General features: G+C 52.9%; 1 protein-coding gene across 2 annotated transcripts; it reads left to right on the top strand.

Annotated features, from left to right (window-relative positions):
- Positions 1 to 1,796: 1,796 nt before the first annotated feature.
- LOC142365561 (adenosine 5'-monophosphoramidase HINT1-like) lies at positions 1,797 to 4,023 on the top strand. Of its 2 annotated transcripts, none has more exons than XM_075446434.1 (3): positions 1,797 to 2,193; positions 2,779 to 2,883; positions 3,684 to 4,023. In XM_075446434.1, exons 1-3 carry the CDS (start codon positions 2,089 to 2,091, stop codon positions 3,846 to 3,848), a joined length of 375 nt encoding a protein of 124 aa, XP_075302549.1. In that variant the 5' UTR covers positions 1,797 to 2,088; the 3' UTR covers positions 3,849 to 4,023. The 2 variants fall into 2 exon arrangements, with proteins under 2 accessions (XP_075302549.1, XP_075302550.1); XM_075446435.1 differs by lacking the exon at positions 1,797 to 2,193 and adding an exon at positions 2,214 to 2,516.
- Positions 4,024 to 16,336: the final 12,313 nt, after the last annotated feature.

Genomic DNA, 16,336 nt, shown 5'->3' on the forward strand with positions numbered 1-16,336 from the left:
GACGATTTTTTTCCTCCGTTTTCACTGGCGATCACTGTTCCCACATCCATGATCTGGATGATGGGTAGACAGACCGTACCCTCAGCGAGTTTGCTGATGATACAGAACTGGGAGGAATGGCTGATACCCCAGGGGGTTGTGCTGCCATCCAGAGGGACCTCGACGGGCTGGAGAAATGGGCAGGCAGGAGCCTCGTGCAGTTCAACAAGGGGAAGTGCAAAGTCCCGCGCCTGGGGAGGAACAACCCCATGCACCAGTATATGCTGGAGGCCGACTGGCTGGAAAGCAGCTTTGCAGAAAAGGACGTGGGGGGCTCCTGGTGGACACCAAGTTGAACGCGAGCCGACAACGTGCCCTTGCCGCAAAGAAGGCTAAGGCTATCCTTAGCCCGATACAGAGGAAAGCAGGGTTTATGTATGTTACACTACAGTTGTGTAGAGCAATCGAATTGCTCGCTCTCCCCGGGGGTGCAGGGCACCACAGACCACCCTCGGGCAGCTTTGGGGGCTCTGCCTATTTTTCTAAAAGCCTCCTACCCAGCTTAGCGCAAGTCCTATCTTGATCTGCCCTCCAGCCCTCAAGCCACCAGTGCTGAACACGCGCTTTGTATTTTATTTTCTCCCGGGAGGCGTGCAGCTTAGAAACGGCTGCAATTGAAGTGGGGCTTTCAGGGAACAATTTAGAGCACCTTCTGTTGGCTCTGCGAAATGTTCTGAAAAGTTAAGGCCTGCCCTGCCCTGGCAAAAGCAGTCATGTGACTGGAGGGAGCAGCGCCAAAAAGCCACAAGCACGTTTGGGGTGGACTTGCTGCGGTAATAAGTAACAGTAAATAGTACTTCTAGCTACACCAGCCTCTTGTGAGACCTCGTTGCCCGCCCACAGGGTCGCAGCACTACACGGCGCAGATCCCTCCGCGGACTCGGCCAACGTCTTCTCCCTCCGCCCCCGGGTCGGATCCCTCCGCGCCCCGAGAGCACGCAAACTCCCCGAGCCCCGGCAAGCACCAGGTCGACGAGGGCGGCCCCGCTAGGGGGGCGGGGACAAGCGAAAACGACAGACGAGACAGCCAATCGAGACGCGGGATCGGCCGGCGGCGATCTGGCGGCCCAATGGGCGCCGCGGAGGGCCTGGCCGAGTGGAGGAAGCGCGGGGGCGACAAGGGGCGTTGTCGTGGCTGACGAGATTATTGGGGCGCCGCCACTGTCTTCGGGAAGGCGCTTCCCCGCCAACGTCATCTGCGAGGACGAGGAGGTCGCCGCGGCTTTGCTCTGTGCGCTGTCTCCCTTCCCTTCCCTTCCCTTCCCTTCCCTTCCCTTCCCTTCCCTTCCCGTCCCCCGCGCTCGCAGGCACCCTGAGCCGAGGGCCTGTTGCGCGGTGCCCGGGAGCGCGGCAGGGTGGGTGGAGGGACGGGGGACGGGCGGGGCCTCTCTGGGTTGTGGCGCTCTCTACTGCACCATCCCTAAAACATCGCGCTTCTTCGGTGCCCCCCCCGGCTGCCGCGGCGCGTACTGGGTTGCTGGTGCTGTCCGGCTCGCCTCGGTTCCCAGCCCCACCGTGGCGCGTGCGCGCGTGCGCAGAGGAGGGCCTCTGACGGTAACGCTCTTGGTGGCAGCCGCAGACGTTTGCCGCGTGATATCCCTTTGGCACTGCAAGTCGTGCAAAGTTTGCTGCCGAGGGATGGGAGCGGTCCTGCCTCGTGTAGGATGATAGTCTTGAAACCGTAGATTAAGCACACGCAGTCAGTGTCCTCGGGGATTCGGCTGGGGGGGGGGGGCGGAATGTGGGGGGGGTGTGTAAACAGTGGACGTCCGCGTAGCGACCGTAAGGAATTAGTTCTGCATAGGAGAAATGCAGGTCCTGATGTGCCTCGTAATAGCGTTATAGGGATTTCACAGCTCTGCTGTGCAAGGCTTTGGTTCTGAAGCCCCGAACTGGATTATTAAAGCAAAGAATTACAGCTTTTCTTATTTTTCGTAAATAAAAAAACCCAAAAAACCAAATAAAACAAATCTAGAAACCAGTCATTCTGTAGGCTGCAAAAGCTTCCCAGATCTCGTTGCTGTGGTGAGGTGGGGCCGTGATAACAGCATGCTTGCAAGTTTCAGGGATGCTGGTGCACCACGATGTGCTAGGAACTCGAGTGAGCTGCTCGGACTGTGTGGGAGGAAAAAAGCAGCCCTTACCTACACGATGGTAACTTTAAGTTAGTATCCCATATCATTTTGTTATTAAACTGCTGACGGTTAACTGTTAGGGATGTCTTCTGCTCTTGAAGGTAGGGTTTATGTGCAATGTAGAAGACAGACTGGTACGCTGCACTTGCAGGCTTCCTGTGATTATGCTTTTGCTCAATACTGGAGCTCCCTGTAGCATGGAAAACAAATGGCCGCTGATCTTCCACTTCGCCGAATCCTTTGCTGATTGAGTTAAGCCCTTTGTCTCCTGCCTCTGCGTGGACCACATCGAATGGAAAAAGTGCTTAGGAAATGATCAACCCAAATCAAAACATACTGGAGGTCGCTAATGTGAAGTCCTGGCCCGTCTCCTTGCCCCCATCATCTTGCATGCTGAATCCTGCTTCTGGAGGGGGCTCTGTAAATACGTTGCATTTTGTGTATAGAAAGTATTGATATCACGTAAGAAAAGTCAATGTTTCGGCTTGCGTTTGGGGTATCCGGTAACCTGCTTCTGCACGAGTTCAGTGGGGCATATTGATTTGCTTAAGCTGTTGCCTTTCTCTGAAGCCAATTACGTTTTAACTGTTTGCTCTTCCTCCAGTGCCTTGTGTTCTGCGATCTTTCACCCCAAGCTCCGATGCTTTTCCTAGACATGCCTAAGGAGCCAATTATCAGGTTATCTGAAGCAGAAGGTTCTGGTGAATCTGTAAGTACTGGGGAAGCTTTCTGTATGCTAAACTGTACCTGTAATTAGTTCCTAATTTACTAGACTCTTTCCCTCTTGATAGGGCGCGGTAGGCTATTTTGGGTTTTCTGGCGCTGTAACCTTTTTGCCTCTAGCTTGTAACGGAATTGAGCTTTTTGACTAAAAGTAGGGATATAAAGCAATGCTCATCCCTGGGTACGTACTTCTGGTGCAAAATGCGGTGTCGCTTTGGAGCGCAGTCTGATGCCTGTTGTCATGGGTGAGAGTGAGAGGAGTGGTACTTCTTCTAATAGGGCAAAGAGGGCTTGGGGTTTTTGGCAGGTCGGGGTGAGGAAGGGCAAAGCCCGTTGAGAGGTGCTGGATGCTTCGCTTTGAGCTATAAAAGTCAAGTTCAAGGACTTTGTGAACCCACGCAAAAGGCAGCCTGAAGTTTATTTTCCACCAGAACTGCTTGTGTTGCCCGAAGATACAATGGGGGCTTTAACCCGGAGACGAGCTTAGCTTCTGTGGGTGTTTCGTAGTCCGTTACTGTCTAGCTTGACAGAAATTGCACGTCTCTTCCCCCCCACCACCCCCCCACCGCCTAGTGTGCATAATCGGTCTCTGTAGCTTTGCTTGGAAAATGTCGGTTGCAGGCAGACAGATGGTAGTTTGAAGCGCAGTGGTTGAATTGCTAGGAATTGGCTAACTGGTTTCTCTGGGTGGTTCTCTGCTCTCCTTCCTTCCCTTCCTGCCCTCTCCCCTCTTTGTGTGTGGTTTTTTATTTTATTTGTTTATGGTTTTGTACTTCCTTTCTCCAGCTTCTTGGGCATTTAATGTCCGCTGGGAAGAAGCGTGCTGCTCACCTGGGCCTGACCGATGGATTCCGGATGGTTGTGGATGAAGGGCCCGAGGGTGGGCAGCCTGTCTGTCACGTACATCTACATATTCTGGGTGGCCGTCAGTTGGGCTGGCCGCCTGGCTAAGATTTTTGCACCGCAAGAGTTGCCGCACGCGTACGAATCGCCACTGAATGGATTTCGTCTGTTGCCCGTCAGTCTAGCCACTGTCGATGTCTCATTTTTTGTGACGTGTGTCTGTGGAAGGTAACAAAGGCTTTGAGCAGCAGTTGCACAATAAAGATTTAGCATGGGGATATCATCTCTGTCTTGAGCGTCTTACTGAGGGAAATAGTTCTGCAAGTTAAAATGGTGTCTCCGCGGAGCGTAAGTGGTTTTGGGTGGTTCTGGCACAGTGCAGTGTGTTGGAGAAGCATCCAACTCCTGTTGGAGCACTTTATCCCTTTTCTGGTGAGGAGGGATATGGTAGGGGAAAACACTCGGTCTGAATGGCAGCTGTGGGGCTTCCCATAGCACAGTGGAATCTCTCTTTTGTCGGTTTGGGTCAGCTGTCCCGGCTCTGTCCCCTCCCAACCTCTTGCCCACCCCCAGCTTTCTGGAGTTTGGGGGTGGTTGGAGAGAGAGCCTCCATGCTGTGGGAGCACTGCTCAGCAGTAGTCAAAACAGTGGTGTGTTACAACTGCAAAGCATAGCACTGTGAGGGCTGCTATGGGGAAAGTCGCCTCCATCCCAGCCAGGGCCAAACTACAACTACATCGCGGGGAGACGGCAACCTTCATCTTTCTTTAATGGCTTTTAAAAAAGGGAGATGGGCACATGAAAGCAGGGCGATCCTTCGTTGCCCTTGAACACCGTGTTACTGAGGCACCAGAGACGCCCACTGGAAGGCGTCTTCATCTCTTCTGTATCCCCAAGCAATGGGGTGAAGTTTGGTGATGCGGGCGCGTAAGTAACGCGAGGCCTTCGCCTTTATTTAATCTTCCCGGGGAGAAGTTCTGGCTGTGTAAACTCCCTAAGGTATCCCGAAGGTGTTCCCGCTTCTGGGGGCGGGGGAATTCTGAAGCAGCTAGGCATGGCTCATACATTCAGAGAGACCGGGTGATTGCCGTAGGTTTAGGAGGTCTCTGGCGCCTGGTGGAATCTATGTCTCGCCTCGCTGGCAACGTTGCTGATACTTTGTTCCAAACCAGAGAGAGCAAAGGGTTATTAAACGGTGATCCGCTGAAGAATCGTAGCATCCTAGAGCAGCCCAGGTGGGCAGGGACCTCGAAAGATCGTCTGGCCCAGCCTTTTGTGGCAAAGGGAGCCTAGATGAGATTATCTAGCACCCTGTCCAATCGCATCTTGAAAACCTCCAGCGTTGAGACAAAATGTCTGTCTTGTATCGAGATGAAACCTCTCTCCTGGTGCAACTTGTACCCGTTGCCCCTTGTCTTCTCCATGTGGCTCCTCGCGAAGAGAGCACCTCCGGCCTCTTTGTAGCCACCCTTTAAGTACTGGTACTGGCATGCTGTGACGAGGTCCCCCCTGAGCCTTCTCTTCTCCAAGGGAGAAAAGACCCAACTCCTTCAGCCTTTCCTCATAGGGCGGGTTCTCCAGCCCTTTGATCGTCTTTGTGGCCCTCCTCGGGACCCTCTCCAGTCTGTCTGTGTCTTTTTTCGGTTTGTTGTTTTTCTGGGTTTTTTTTGAATTGTGGGGGCCAGAACTGGACACAGCGCTGCAGGTGCGGCCTGCAGGGGTGACCTCTGTGAGAAGAGGCCAGGGTCTGCCCTGGGCTGGACACAGCTGTTTCCAGCCAGCTAGGCACCGGACTCGCCGCAGGCCAAAGCTGAGCAACTCGGCGAAGCTGGTGGCGCCCCTGTGAAAACATCCGCTTAAAGTTAGTATGGGATACAAAGATGATCGCGTAAGCTTACTTGTACGTATCTTGCATGTTAGATGCATGCAAAAAAAGGTCACTTACCAACCCATCAATGCCTGGTGTCAGGTAAGGGATCTCTCGGCCTCGAGGGGTAACCTTTGGGGGGCGTCCCTACTCAAGGGGAGATCGCCGCCGCGCAGCCAGCTGCTGTGGAGGGAGAGCTCAACGGACCCTGATGGCCGCACATATTTCTAGCGTAAAGTGGTTGACTCGTAGTCAGATTTTCTGCCGTGTTCGCGCAGTTTTGGCCGCTTACCAGCCCAGTCTCCAGCCAAACCGGTATGTTGGGTTTGGTGCTGGGTTCTCGCAAGTAAATCAATCTACACCCATATGTTAGGTAACAGATTTGCCATCAATATGTATCATTCTCAGGTTAATTTGATCTTTCTTTGCACCCAGCAGGTTATGGTATGCACTTCACATCTCTATGTCTTCTATTAGCATTTGTGTTCCTATGTCTGTTTTTAGTATAGTAGTTTGTGTGGGCCTCTGAGAAAGTGGTAGCAAGCTGAAGGGCGAATTATGTCAGCTCTTATCAACAGCATCTGGCTAAACAAAAAAGGGGGAGATGTGGGAAACCATATAATTTGAGACAGAACAGCACTGTCTCATGACCCTGAAAGATAAGCGCATCCTGCGCCTCCCTTCTCTGTTCTCAGGAGATAAGCTGTTTTCACACAAACAGCTGCAAAAGATCCTGGAAAACAGCAACTGTGAACTGGCATTTGCAAAGCCACGAATCCAAAGCTCATTGGCTCTAGTAACTATTGTATTAGTATATAAGGTATTCACTTAAACAATAAAATGATTCTGATCAAGCACAAGATTGGGGTCCATGAAGTCATTCACCACAAGCGCACACAGGTATCTGAGTAAGAATTAAACTGGGGTCAGGGACTAAAGGATGTGGTGAAATAACATGTTCATTTACAGTGCGGAGATCTCAAACAAATCTATACTCTGAGTCCCCATCTTTATCTAATAATCGATGTTTGCTTACGGGTAGAATAGGAGTATTATAAGGACTTTGACGTTCTCTAAGTATGCCCTTTTTCAAGAAAGACTCGGTTTGTTTTTGTATTTTTTGCGCCGCAATAAAGAATACCTGCTTAACAGTCTGCCAACTATTGAGTCTTCAATTCCGGCTTTTCACGGCATCAATGGAGAAATCCCCAGAGCCCCTTCTAGGGAGTCAACGTGCTGGGGTGCCTCTCTGAAGTGCCTGCACGCTAACACGCGCAGTATGGGGAAAAAGCACGAGGAGAGGTGCTCTGCTGGACCTCCTGCTGAACAACAAGGAGGGGCTTGTTGGGGATGCGAAGGCCAAAGGCAGCCTTGGCTGCAGCGGCCGTGAGATGGCGGAGTTCAGGATCCCGAGAGGAGGGTAAAAAGCAAGCTCGCAACCCTGGACTTGAGGAGAGCCGACTCTGGCCTCTTCAGGGATCTGCTTGGAGGCGTCCCGTGGGATAGGGCCCTGGAGGGAAGAGGGGCCCAAGGAAGCTGGTTAATATTGGAGGGTCACCTCCTCCGAGCTCAAGAGCGGTCCGTCGCAACGAGCCTTAAGGCTGCGCAAGAGGAAGGTGAGCCTGAATCCAACCTCGAGTTGACTGACGCAAGTAACTCACGAGATGAAGGAGGCTGGACGCTTGTCTGTGCTTGGGCTAGAAGGAAGAACCCTCCCCCCTCTCCTGAAGTGTCCCTACATAACAGACAGGATGCTCTGGGCTTGGGGACTGAAGAGCACGCGAGTAACGGACAGGATCCAGGACAAGCCAGCCATGCAAAGCTGACCCAACCACCCACCCGCATTTGAACCAGTGCCACCGGAAAAGCACGTAAGGTATTGGTAATTGGAGATTCCCTACTGAGAGGCACCGAAGCACCCATTTGCCGTCCAGACGGTTTCTCTAGAGAAGTCTGCTGCCTACCAGGAGCTCGCATCCGTGGCGTCACTGAGAGGCTGCCGAGCCTGGTGAACCCTACAGATTATCATCCGCTCCTACTGTTCCGTGTAGGGTCTGACGAGGCAACTTGGAACCCTCCAAAGAGACTATATGTCCCTCGGAGCAATGTTAAAAGGATCAGGAGCAGAGGTGGTGGTCTCCTCTATCCTCCCAGTCAGAGGAAGGGGTCCAGGAAGGAGGAGGCGAATTGAACAGGTGAATGCCTGGCCGCGTAGCTGGTGCCATGCTCAAGGTTTTGCCTTCTGTGATCATGGATCTACCTTTGAGAAGCCAGGTCTGTTGGCAGCTGATGGGGTTCACCTGACCAAGCGGGGCAAGAGGGGCTTCGCCAACGAGCTGGCCAGACTCACAAGGAGGGCTTTAAACTAGACTCGGCGGGGGAAGGGGATGGAGTTTTGAGCAACAGAGAAGAGCCAGGGGCTGCTGATGCGTTAGGAACCAACAGGGGAACACCTGAGAAATGCCGCAAAGGAACTGGGGCGCGATCCTCCAAAAAGGCGATGCGGTCGACAGCCCAACTGAAGCGTCTCTACGCCAACGCGCGCAGCACGGGTAACAAACGTGGCTGAGTAAGGACCTTCTGGTCGAGCTGAAGCACGAGAAGGAAACGCGTAGGCAGTGGAAGCGGGGACAGGCAGCCTGGGAAGAATGTAGGGATGTTGCCCGGGTGCGTGGGGATGGGATCAGGAAAGCTAAGGCACAGCCGGAGCTGAATTTGGCAAGGGGTGTGAAGAATCGTAGGAAGGGCTTCTACTGGGGCATTGGTCAGAAAAGGAAGACTAAAGACACACACCACACTACATACACACACCACACCACACACCCCCCCCCCCGATAAATAACACAGGAGATCTACAGACAGACGATTTTTTTCCTCCGTTTTCACTGGCGATCACTGTTCCCACATCCATGATCTGGATGATGGGTAGACAGACCGTACCCTCAGCGAGTTTGCTGATGATACAGAACTGGGAGGAATGGCTGATACCCCAGGGGGTTGTGCTGCCATCCAGAGGGACCTCGACGGGCTGGAGAAATGGGCAGGCAGGAGCCTCGTGCAGTTCAACAAGGGGAAGTGCAAAGTCCCGCGCCTGGGGAGGAACAACCCCATGCACCAGTATATGCTGGAGGCCGACTGGCTGGAAAGCAGCTTTGCAGAAAAGGACGTGGGGGGCTCCTGGTGGACACCAAGTTGAACGCGAGCCGACAACGTGCCCTTGCCGCAAAGAAGGCTAAGGCTATCCTTAGCCCGATACAGAGGAAAGCAGGGTTTATGTATGTTACACTACAGTTGTGTAGAGCAATCGAATTGCTCGCTCTCCCCGGGGATGCAGGGCACCACAGACCACCCTCGGGCAGCTTTGGGGGCTCTGCCTATTTTTCTAAAAGCCTCCTACCCAGCTTAGCGCAAGTCCTATCTTGATCTGCCCTCCAGCCCTCAAGCCACCAGTGCTGAACACGCGCTTTGTATTTTATTTTCTCCCGGGAGGCGTGCAGCTTAGAAACGGCTGCAATTGAAGTGGGGCTTTCAGGGAACAATTTAGAGCACCTTCTGTTGGCTCTGCGAAATATTCTGAAAAGTTAAGGCCTGCCCTGCCCTGGCAAAAGCAGTCATGTGACTGGAGGGAGCAGCGCCAAAAAGCCACAAGCACGTTTGGGGTGGACTTGCTGCGGTAATAAATAACAGTAAGTAGTACTTCTAGCTACACCAGCCTCTTGTGAGACCTCGTTGCCCGCCCACAGGGTCGCAGCACTACACGGCGCAGATCCCTCCGCGGACTCGGCCAACGTCTTCTCCCTCCGCACCCGGGTCGGATCCCTCCGCGCCCCGAGGGCACGCAAACTCCCCGAGCCCCGGCAAGCACCAGGTCGACGAGGGCGGCCCCGCTAGGGGGGGCGGGGACAAGCGAAAACGACAGACGAGACAGCCAATCGAGACGCGGGATCGGCCGGCGGCGATCTGGCGGCCCAATGGGCGCCGCGGAGGGCCTGGCCGAGTGGAGGAAGCGCGGGGGCGACAAGGGGCGTTGTCGTGGCTGACGAGATTATTGGGGCGCCGCCACTGTCTTCGGGAAGGCGCTTCCCCGCCAACGTCATCTGCGAGGACGAGGAGGTAGCCGCGGCTTTGCTCTGTGCGCGGTCTCCCTTCCCTTCCCTTCCCTTCCCTTCCCTTCCCTTCCCCCCCGTCCCCCGCGCTCGCAGGCACCCTGAGCCGAGGGCCCGTTGCGCGGTGCCCGGGAGTGCGGCAGGGTGGGTGGAGGGACGGGGGACGGGCGGGGCCTCTCTGGGTTGTGGCGCTCTCTACTGCACCATCCCTAAAACATCGCGCTTCTTCGGTGCCCCCCCCCGGCTGCCGCGGCGCGTACTGGGTTGCTGGTGCTGTCCGGCTCGCCTCGGTTCCCAGCCCCACCGTGGCGCGTGCGCGCGTGCGCAGAGGAGGGCCTCTGACGGTAACGCTCTTGGTGGCAGCCGCAGACGTTTGCCGCGTGATATCCCTTTGGCACTGCAAGTCGTGCAAAGTTTGCTGCCGAGGGATGGGAGCGGTCCTGCCTCGTGTAGGATGATAGTCTTGAAACCGTAGATTAAGCACACGCAGTCAGTGTCCTCGGGGATTCGGCTGGGGGGGGGGGGCGGAATGTGGGGGGGGTGTGTAAACAGTGGACGTCCGCGTAGCGACCGTAAGGAATTAGTTCTGCATAGGAGAAATGCAGGTCCTGATGTGCCTCGTAATAGCGTTATAGGGATTTCACAGCTCTGCTGTGCAAGGCTTTGGTTCTGAAGCCCCGAACTGGATTATTAAAGCAAAGAATTACAGCTTTTCTTATTTTTCGTAAATAAAAAAACCCAAAAAACCAAATAAAACAAATCTAGAAACCAGTCATTCTGTAGGCTGCAAAAGCTTCCCAGATCTCGTTGCTGTGGTGAGGTGGGGCCGTGATAACAGCATGCTTGCAAGTTTCACGGATGCTGGTGCACCACGATGTGCTAGGAACTCGAGTGAGCTGCTCGGACTGTGTGGGAGGAAAAAAGCAGCCCTTACCTACACGATGGTAACTTTAAGTTAGTATCCCATATCATTTTGTTATTAAACTGCTGACGGTTAACAGTTAGGGATGTCTTCTGCTCTTGAAGGTAGGGTTTATGTGCAATGTAGAAGACAGACTGGTACGCTGCACTTGCAGGCTTCCTGTGATTATGCTTTTGCTCAATACTGGAGCTCCCTGTAGCATGGAAAACAAATGGCCGCTGATCTTCCACTTCGCCGAATCCTTTGCTGATTGAGTTAAGCCCTTTGTCTCCTGCCTCTGCGTGGACCACATCGAATGGAAAAAGTGCTTAGGAAATGGTGAACCCAAATCAAAACATACTGGAGGTCGCTAATGTGAAGTCCTGGCCCGTCTCCTTGCCCCCATCATCTTGCATGCTGAATCCTGCTTCTGGAGGGGGCTCTGTAAATACGTTGCATTTTGTGTATAGAAAGTATTGATATCACGTAAGAAAAGTCAACGTTTCGGCTTGCGTTTGGGGTATCCGGTAACCTGCTTCTGCACGAGTTCAGTGGGGCATATTGATTTGCTTAAGCTGTTGCCTTTCTCTGAAGCCAATTACGTTTTAACTGTTTGCTCTTCCTCCAGTGCCTTGTGTTCTGCGATCTTTCACCCCAAGCTCCGATGCTTTTCCTAGACATGCCTAAGGAGCCAATTATCAGGTTATCTGAAGCAGAAGGTTCTGGTGAATCTGTAAGTACTGGGGAAGCTTTCTGTATGCTAAACTGTACCTGTAATTAGTTCCTAATTTACTAGACTCTTTCCCTCTTGATAGGGCGCGGTAGGCTATTTTGGGTTTTCTGGCGCTGTAACCTTTTTGCCTCTAGCTTGTAACGGAATTGAGCTTTTTGACTAAAAGTAGGGATATAAAGCAATGCTCATCCCTGGGTACGTACTTCTGGTGCAAAATGCGGTGTCGCTTTGGAGCGCAGTCTGATGCCTGTTGTCATGGGTGAGAGTGAGAGGAGTGGTACTTCTTCTAATAGGGCGAAGAGGGCTTGGGGTTTTTGGCAGGTCGGGGTGAGGAAGGGCAAAGCCCGTTGAGAGGTGCTGGATGCTTCGCTTTGAGCTATAAAAGTCAAGTTCAAGGACTTTGTGAACCCACGCAAAAGGCAGCCTGAAGTTTATTTTCCACCAGAACTGCTTGTGTTGCCCGAAGATACAATAGGGGCTTTAACCCGGAGACGAGCTTAGCTTCTGTGGGTGTTTTGTAGTCCGTTACTGTCTAGCTTGACAGAAATTGCACGTCTCTTCCCCCCCACCACCCCCCCACCGCCTAGTGTGCATAATCGGTCTCTGTAGCTTTGCTTGGAAAATGTCGGTTGCAGGCGGACAGACGGTAGTTTGAAGCGCAGTGGTTGAATTGCTAGGAATTGGCTAACTGGTTTCTCTGGGTGGTTCTCTGCTCTCCTTCCTTCCCTTCCTGCCCTCTCCCCTCTTTGTGTGTGGCTTTTTATTTTATTTGTTTACGGTTTTGTACTTCCTTTCTCCAGCTTCTTGGGCATTTAATGTCCGCTGGGAAGAAGCGTGCTGCTCACCTGGGCCTGACCAATGGATTCCGGATGGTTGTGGATGAAGGGCCCGAGGGTGGGCAGCCTGTCTGTCACGTACATCTACATATTCTGGGTGGCCGTCAGTTGGGCTGGCCGCCTGGCTAAGATTTTTGCACCGCAAGAGTTGCCGCACGCGTACGAATCGCCACTGAATGGATTTCGTCTGTTGCCCGTCAGTCTAGCCACTGTCGATGTCTCATTTTTTGTGACGTGTGTCTGTGGAAGGTAACAAAGGCTTTGAGCAGCAGTTGCACAATAAAGATTTAGCATGGGGATATCATCTCTGTCTTGAGCGTCTTACTGAGGGAAATAGTTCTGCAAGTTAAAATGGTGTCTCCGCGGAGCGTAAGTGGTTTTGGGTGGTTCTGGCACAGTGCAGTGTGTTGGAGAAGCATCCAACTCCTGTTGGAGCACTTTATCCCTTTTCTGGTGAGGAGGGATATGGTAGGGGAAAACACTCGGTCTGAATGGCAGCTGTGGGGCTTCCCATAGCACAGTGGAATCTCTCTTTTGTCGGTTTGGGTCAGCTGTCCCGGCTCTGTCCCCTCCCAACCTCTTGCCCACCCCCAGCTTTCTGGAGTTTGGGGGTGGTTGGAGAGAGAGCCTCCATGCTGTGGGAGCACTGCTCAGCAGTAGTCAAAACAGTGGTGTGTTACAACTGCAAAGCATAGCACTGTGAGGGCTGCTATGGGGAAAGTCGCCTCCATCCCAGCCAGGGCCAAACTACAACTACATCGCGGGGAGACGGCAACCTTCATCTTTCTTTAATGGCTTTTAAAAAAGGGAGATGGGCACATGAAAGCAGGGCGATCCTTCGTTGCCCTTGAACACCGTGTTACTGAGGCACCAGAGACGCCCACTGGAAGGCGTCTTCATCTCTTCTGTATCCCCAAGCAATGGGGTGAAGTTTGGTGATGCGGGCGCGTAAGTAACGCGAGGCCTTCGCCTTTATTTAATCTTCCCGGGGAGAAGTTCTGGCTGTGTAAACTCCCTAAGGTATCCCGAAGGTGTTCCCGCTTCTGGAGGTGGGGGAATTCTGAAGCAGCTAGGCATGGCTCATACATTCAGAGAGACCGGGTGATTGCCGTAGGTTTAGGAGGTCTCTGGCGCCTGGTGGAATCTATGTCTCGCCTCGCTGGCAACGTTGCTGATACTTTGTTCCAAACCAGAGAGAGCAAAGGGTTATTAAACGGTGATCCGCTGAAGAATCGTAGCATCCTAGAGCAGCCCAGGTGGGCAGGGACCTCGAAAGATCATCTGGCCCAGCCTTTTGTGGCAAAGGGAGCCTAGATGAGATTATCTAGCACCCTGTCCAATCGCATCTTGAAAACCTCCAGCGTTGAGACAAAATGTCTGTCTTGTATCGAGATGAAACCTCTCTCCTGGTGCAACTTGTACCCGTTGCCCCTTGTCTTCTCCATGTGGCTCCTCGCGAAGAGAGCACCTCCGGCCTCTTTGTAGCCACCCTTTAAGTACTGGTACTGGCATGCTGTGACGAGGTCCCCCCTGAGCCTTCTCTTCTCCAAGGGAGAAAAGACCCAACTCCTTCAGCCTTTCCTCATAGGGCGGGTTCTCCAGCCCTTTGATCGTCTTTGTGGCCCTCCTCGGGACCCTCTCCAGTCTGTCTGTGTCTTTTTTCGGTTTGTTGTTTTTCTGGGTTTTTTTTGAATTGTGGGGGCCAGAACTGGACACAGCGCTGCAGGTGCGGCCTGCAGGGGTGACCTCTGTGAGAAGAGGCCAGGGTCTGCCCTGGGCTGGACACAGCTGTTTCCAGCCAGCTAGGCACCGGACTCGCCGCAGGCCAAAGCTGAGCAACTCGGCGAAGCTGGTGGCGCCCCTGTGAAAACATCCGCTTAAAGTTAGTATGGGATACAAAGATGATCGCGTAAGCTTACTTGTACGTATCTTGCATGTTAGATGCATGCAAAAAAAGGTCACTTACCAACCCATCAATGCCTGGTGTCAGGTAAGGGATCTCTCGGCCTCGAGGGGTAACCTTTGGGGGGCGTCCCTACTCAAGGGGAGATCGCCGCCGCGCAGCCAGCTGCTGTGGAGGGAGAGCTCAACGGACCCTGATGGCCGCACATATTTCTAGCGTAAAGTGGTTGACTCGTAGTCAGATTTTCTGCCGTGTTCGCGCAGTTTTGGCCGCTTACCAGCCCAGTCTCCAGCCAAACCGGTATGTTGGGTTTGGTGCTGGGTTCTCGCAAGTAAATCAATCTACACCCATATGTTAGGTAACAGATTTGCCATCAATATGTATCATTCTCAGGTTAATTTGATCTTTCTTTGCACCCAGCAGGTTATGGTATGCACTTCACATCTCTATGTCTTCTATTAGCATTTGTGTTCCTATGTCTGTTTTTAGTATAGTAGTTTGTGTGGGCCTCTGAGAAAGTGGTAGCAAGCTGAAGGGCGAATTATGTCAGCTCTTATCAACAGCATCTGGCTAAACAAAAAAGGGGGAGATGTGGGAAACCATATAATTTGAGACAGAACAGCACTGTCTCATGACCCTGAAAGATAAGCGCATCCTGCGCCTCCCTTCTCTGTTCTCAGGAGATAAGCTGTTTTCACACAAACAGCTGCAAAAGATCCTGGAAAACAGCAACTGTGAACTGGCATTTGCAAAGCCACGAATCCAAAGCTCATTGGCTCTAGTAACTATTGTATTAGTATATAAGGTATTCACTTAAACAATAAAATGATTCTGATCAAGCACAAGATTGGGGTCCATGAAGTCATTCACCACAAGCGCACACAGGTATCTGAGTAAGAATTAAACTGGGGTCAGGGACTAAAGGATGTGGTGAAATAACATGTTCATTTACAGTGCGGAGATCTCAAACAAATCTATACTCTGAGTCCCCATCTTTATCTAATAATCGATGTTTGCTTACGGGTAGAATAGGAGTATTATAAGGACTTTGACGTTCTCTAAGTATGCCCTTTTTCAAGAAAGACTCGGTTTGTTTTTGTATTTTTTGCGCCGCAATAAAGAATACCTGCTTAACAGTCTGCCAACTATTGAGTCTTCAATTCCGGCTTTTCACGGCATCAATGGAGAAATCCCCAGAGCCCCTTCTAGGGAGTCAACGTGCTGGGGTGCCTCTCTGAAGTGCCTGCACGCTAACACGCGCAGTATGGGGAAAAAGCACGAGGAGAGGTGCTCTGCTGGACCTCCTGCTGAACAACAAGGAGGGGCTTGTTGGGGATGCGAAGGCCAAAGGCAGCCTTGGCTGCAGCGGCCGTGAGATGGCGGAGTTCAGGATCCCGAGAGGAGGGTAAAAAGCAAGCTCGCAACCCTGGACTTGAGGAGAGCCGACTCTGGCCTCTTCAGGGATCTGCTTGGAGGCGTCCCGTGGGATAGGGCCCTGGAGGGAAGAGGGGCCCAAGGAAGCTGGTTAATATTGGAGGGTCACCTCCTCCGAGCTCAAGAGCGGTCCGTCGCAACGAGCCTTAAGGCTGCGCAAGAGGAAGGTGAGCCTGAATCCAACCTCGAGTTGACTGACGCAAGTAACTCACGAGATGAAGGAGGCTGGACGCTTGTCTGTGCTTGGGCTAGAAGGAAGAACCCTCCCCCCTCTCCTGAAGTGTCCCTACATAACAGACAGGATGCTCTGGGCTTGGGGACTGAAGAGCACGCGAGTAACGGACAGGATCCAGGACAAGCCAGCCATGCAAAGCTGACCCAACCACCCACCCGCATTTGAACCAGTGCCACCGGAAAAGCACGTAAGGTATTGGTAATTGGAGATTCCCTACTGAGAGGCACCGAAGCACCCATTTGCCGTCCAGACGGTTTCTCTAGAGAAGTCTGCTGCCTACCAGGAGCTCGCATCCGTGGCGTCACTGAGAGGCTGCCGAGCCTGGTGAACCCTACAGATTATCATCCGCTCCTACTGTTCCGTGTAGGGTCTGACGAGGCAACTTGGAACCCTCCAAAGAGACTATATGTCCCTCGGAGCAATGTTAAAAGGATCAGGAGCAGAGGTGGTGGTCTCCTCTATCCTCCCAGTCAGAGGAAGGGGTCCAGGAAGGAGGAGGCGAATTGAACAGGTGAATGCCTGGCCGCGTAGCTGGTGCCATGCTCAAGGTTTTGCCTTCTGTGATCATGGATCTACCTTTG

Source organism: Opisthocomus hoazin, chromosome W, assembly GCF_030867145.1.
Source record: "Opisthocomus hoazin isolate bOpiHoa1 chromosome W, bOpiHoa1.hap1, whole genome shotgun sequence".
Classification (NCBI taxonomy): domain Eukaryota; kingdom Metazoa; phylum Chordata; class Aves; order Opisthocomiformes; family Opisthocomidae; genus Opisthocomus; species Opisthocomus hoazin.

What these genes read in the sequence shown, in the direction of transcription:
- LOC142365561 (XM_075446434.1), top strand. Translation starts at nt 2,089, where the DNA reads ATGCTTGCAAGTTTCAGGGATGCTGGTGCACCACGATGTGCTAGGAAC. An exon ending in CAGCCCTTACCTACACGATG is followed by an intron (nt 2,194 to 2,778) that starts GTAACTTTAAGT and finishes CTCTTCCTCCAG; the next exon opens with TGCCTTGTGTTCTGCGATCT. An exon ending in CAGAAGGTTCTGGTGAATCT is followed by an intron (nt 2,884 to 3,683) that starts GTAAGTACTGGG and finishes TCCTTTCTCCAG; the next exon opens with CTTCTTGGGCATTTAATGTC.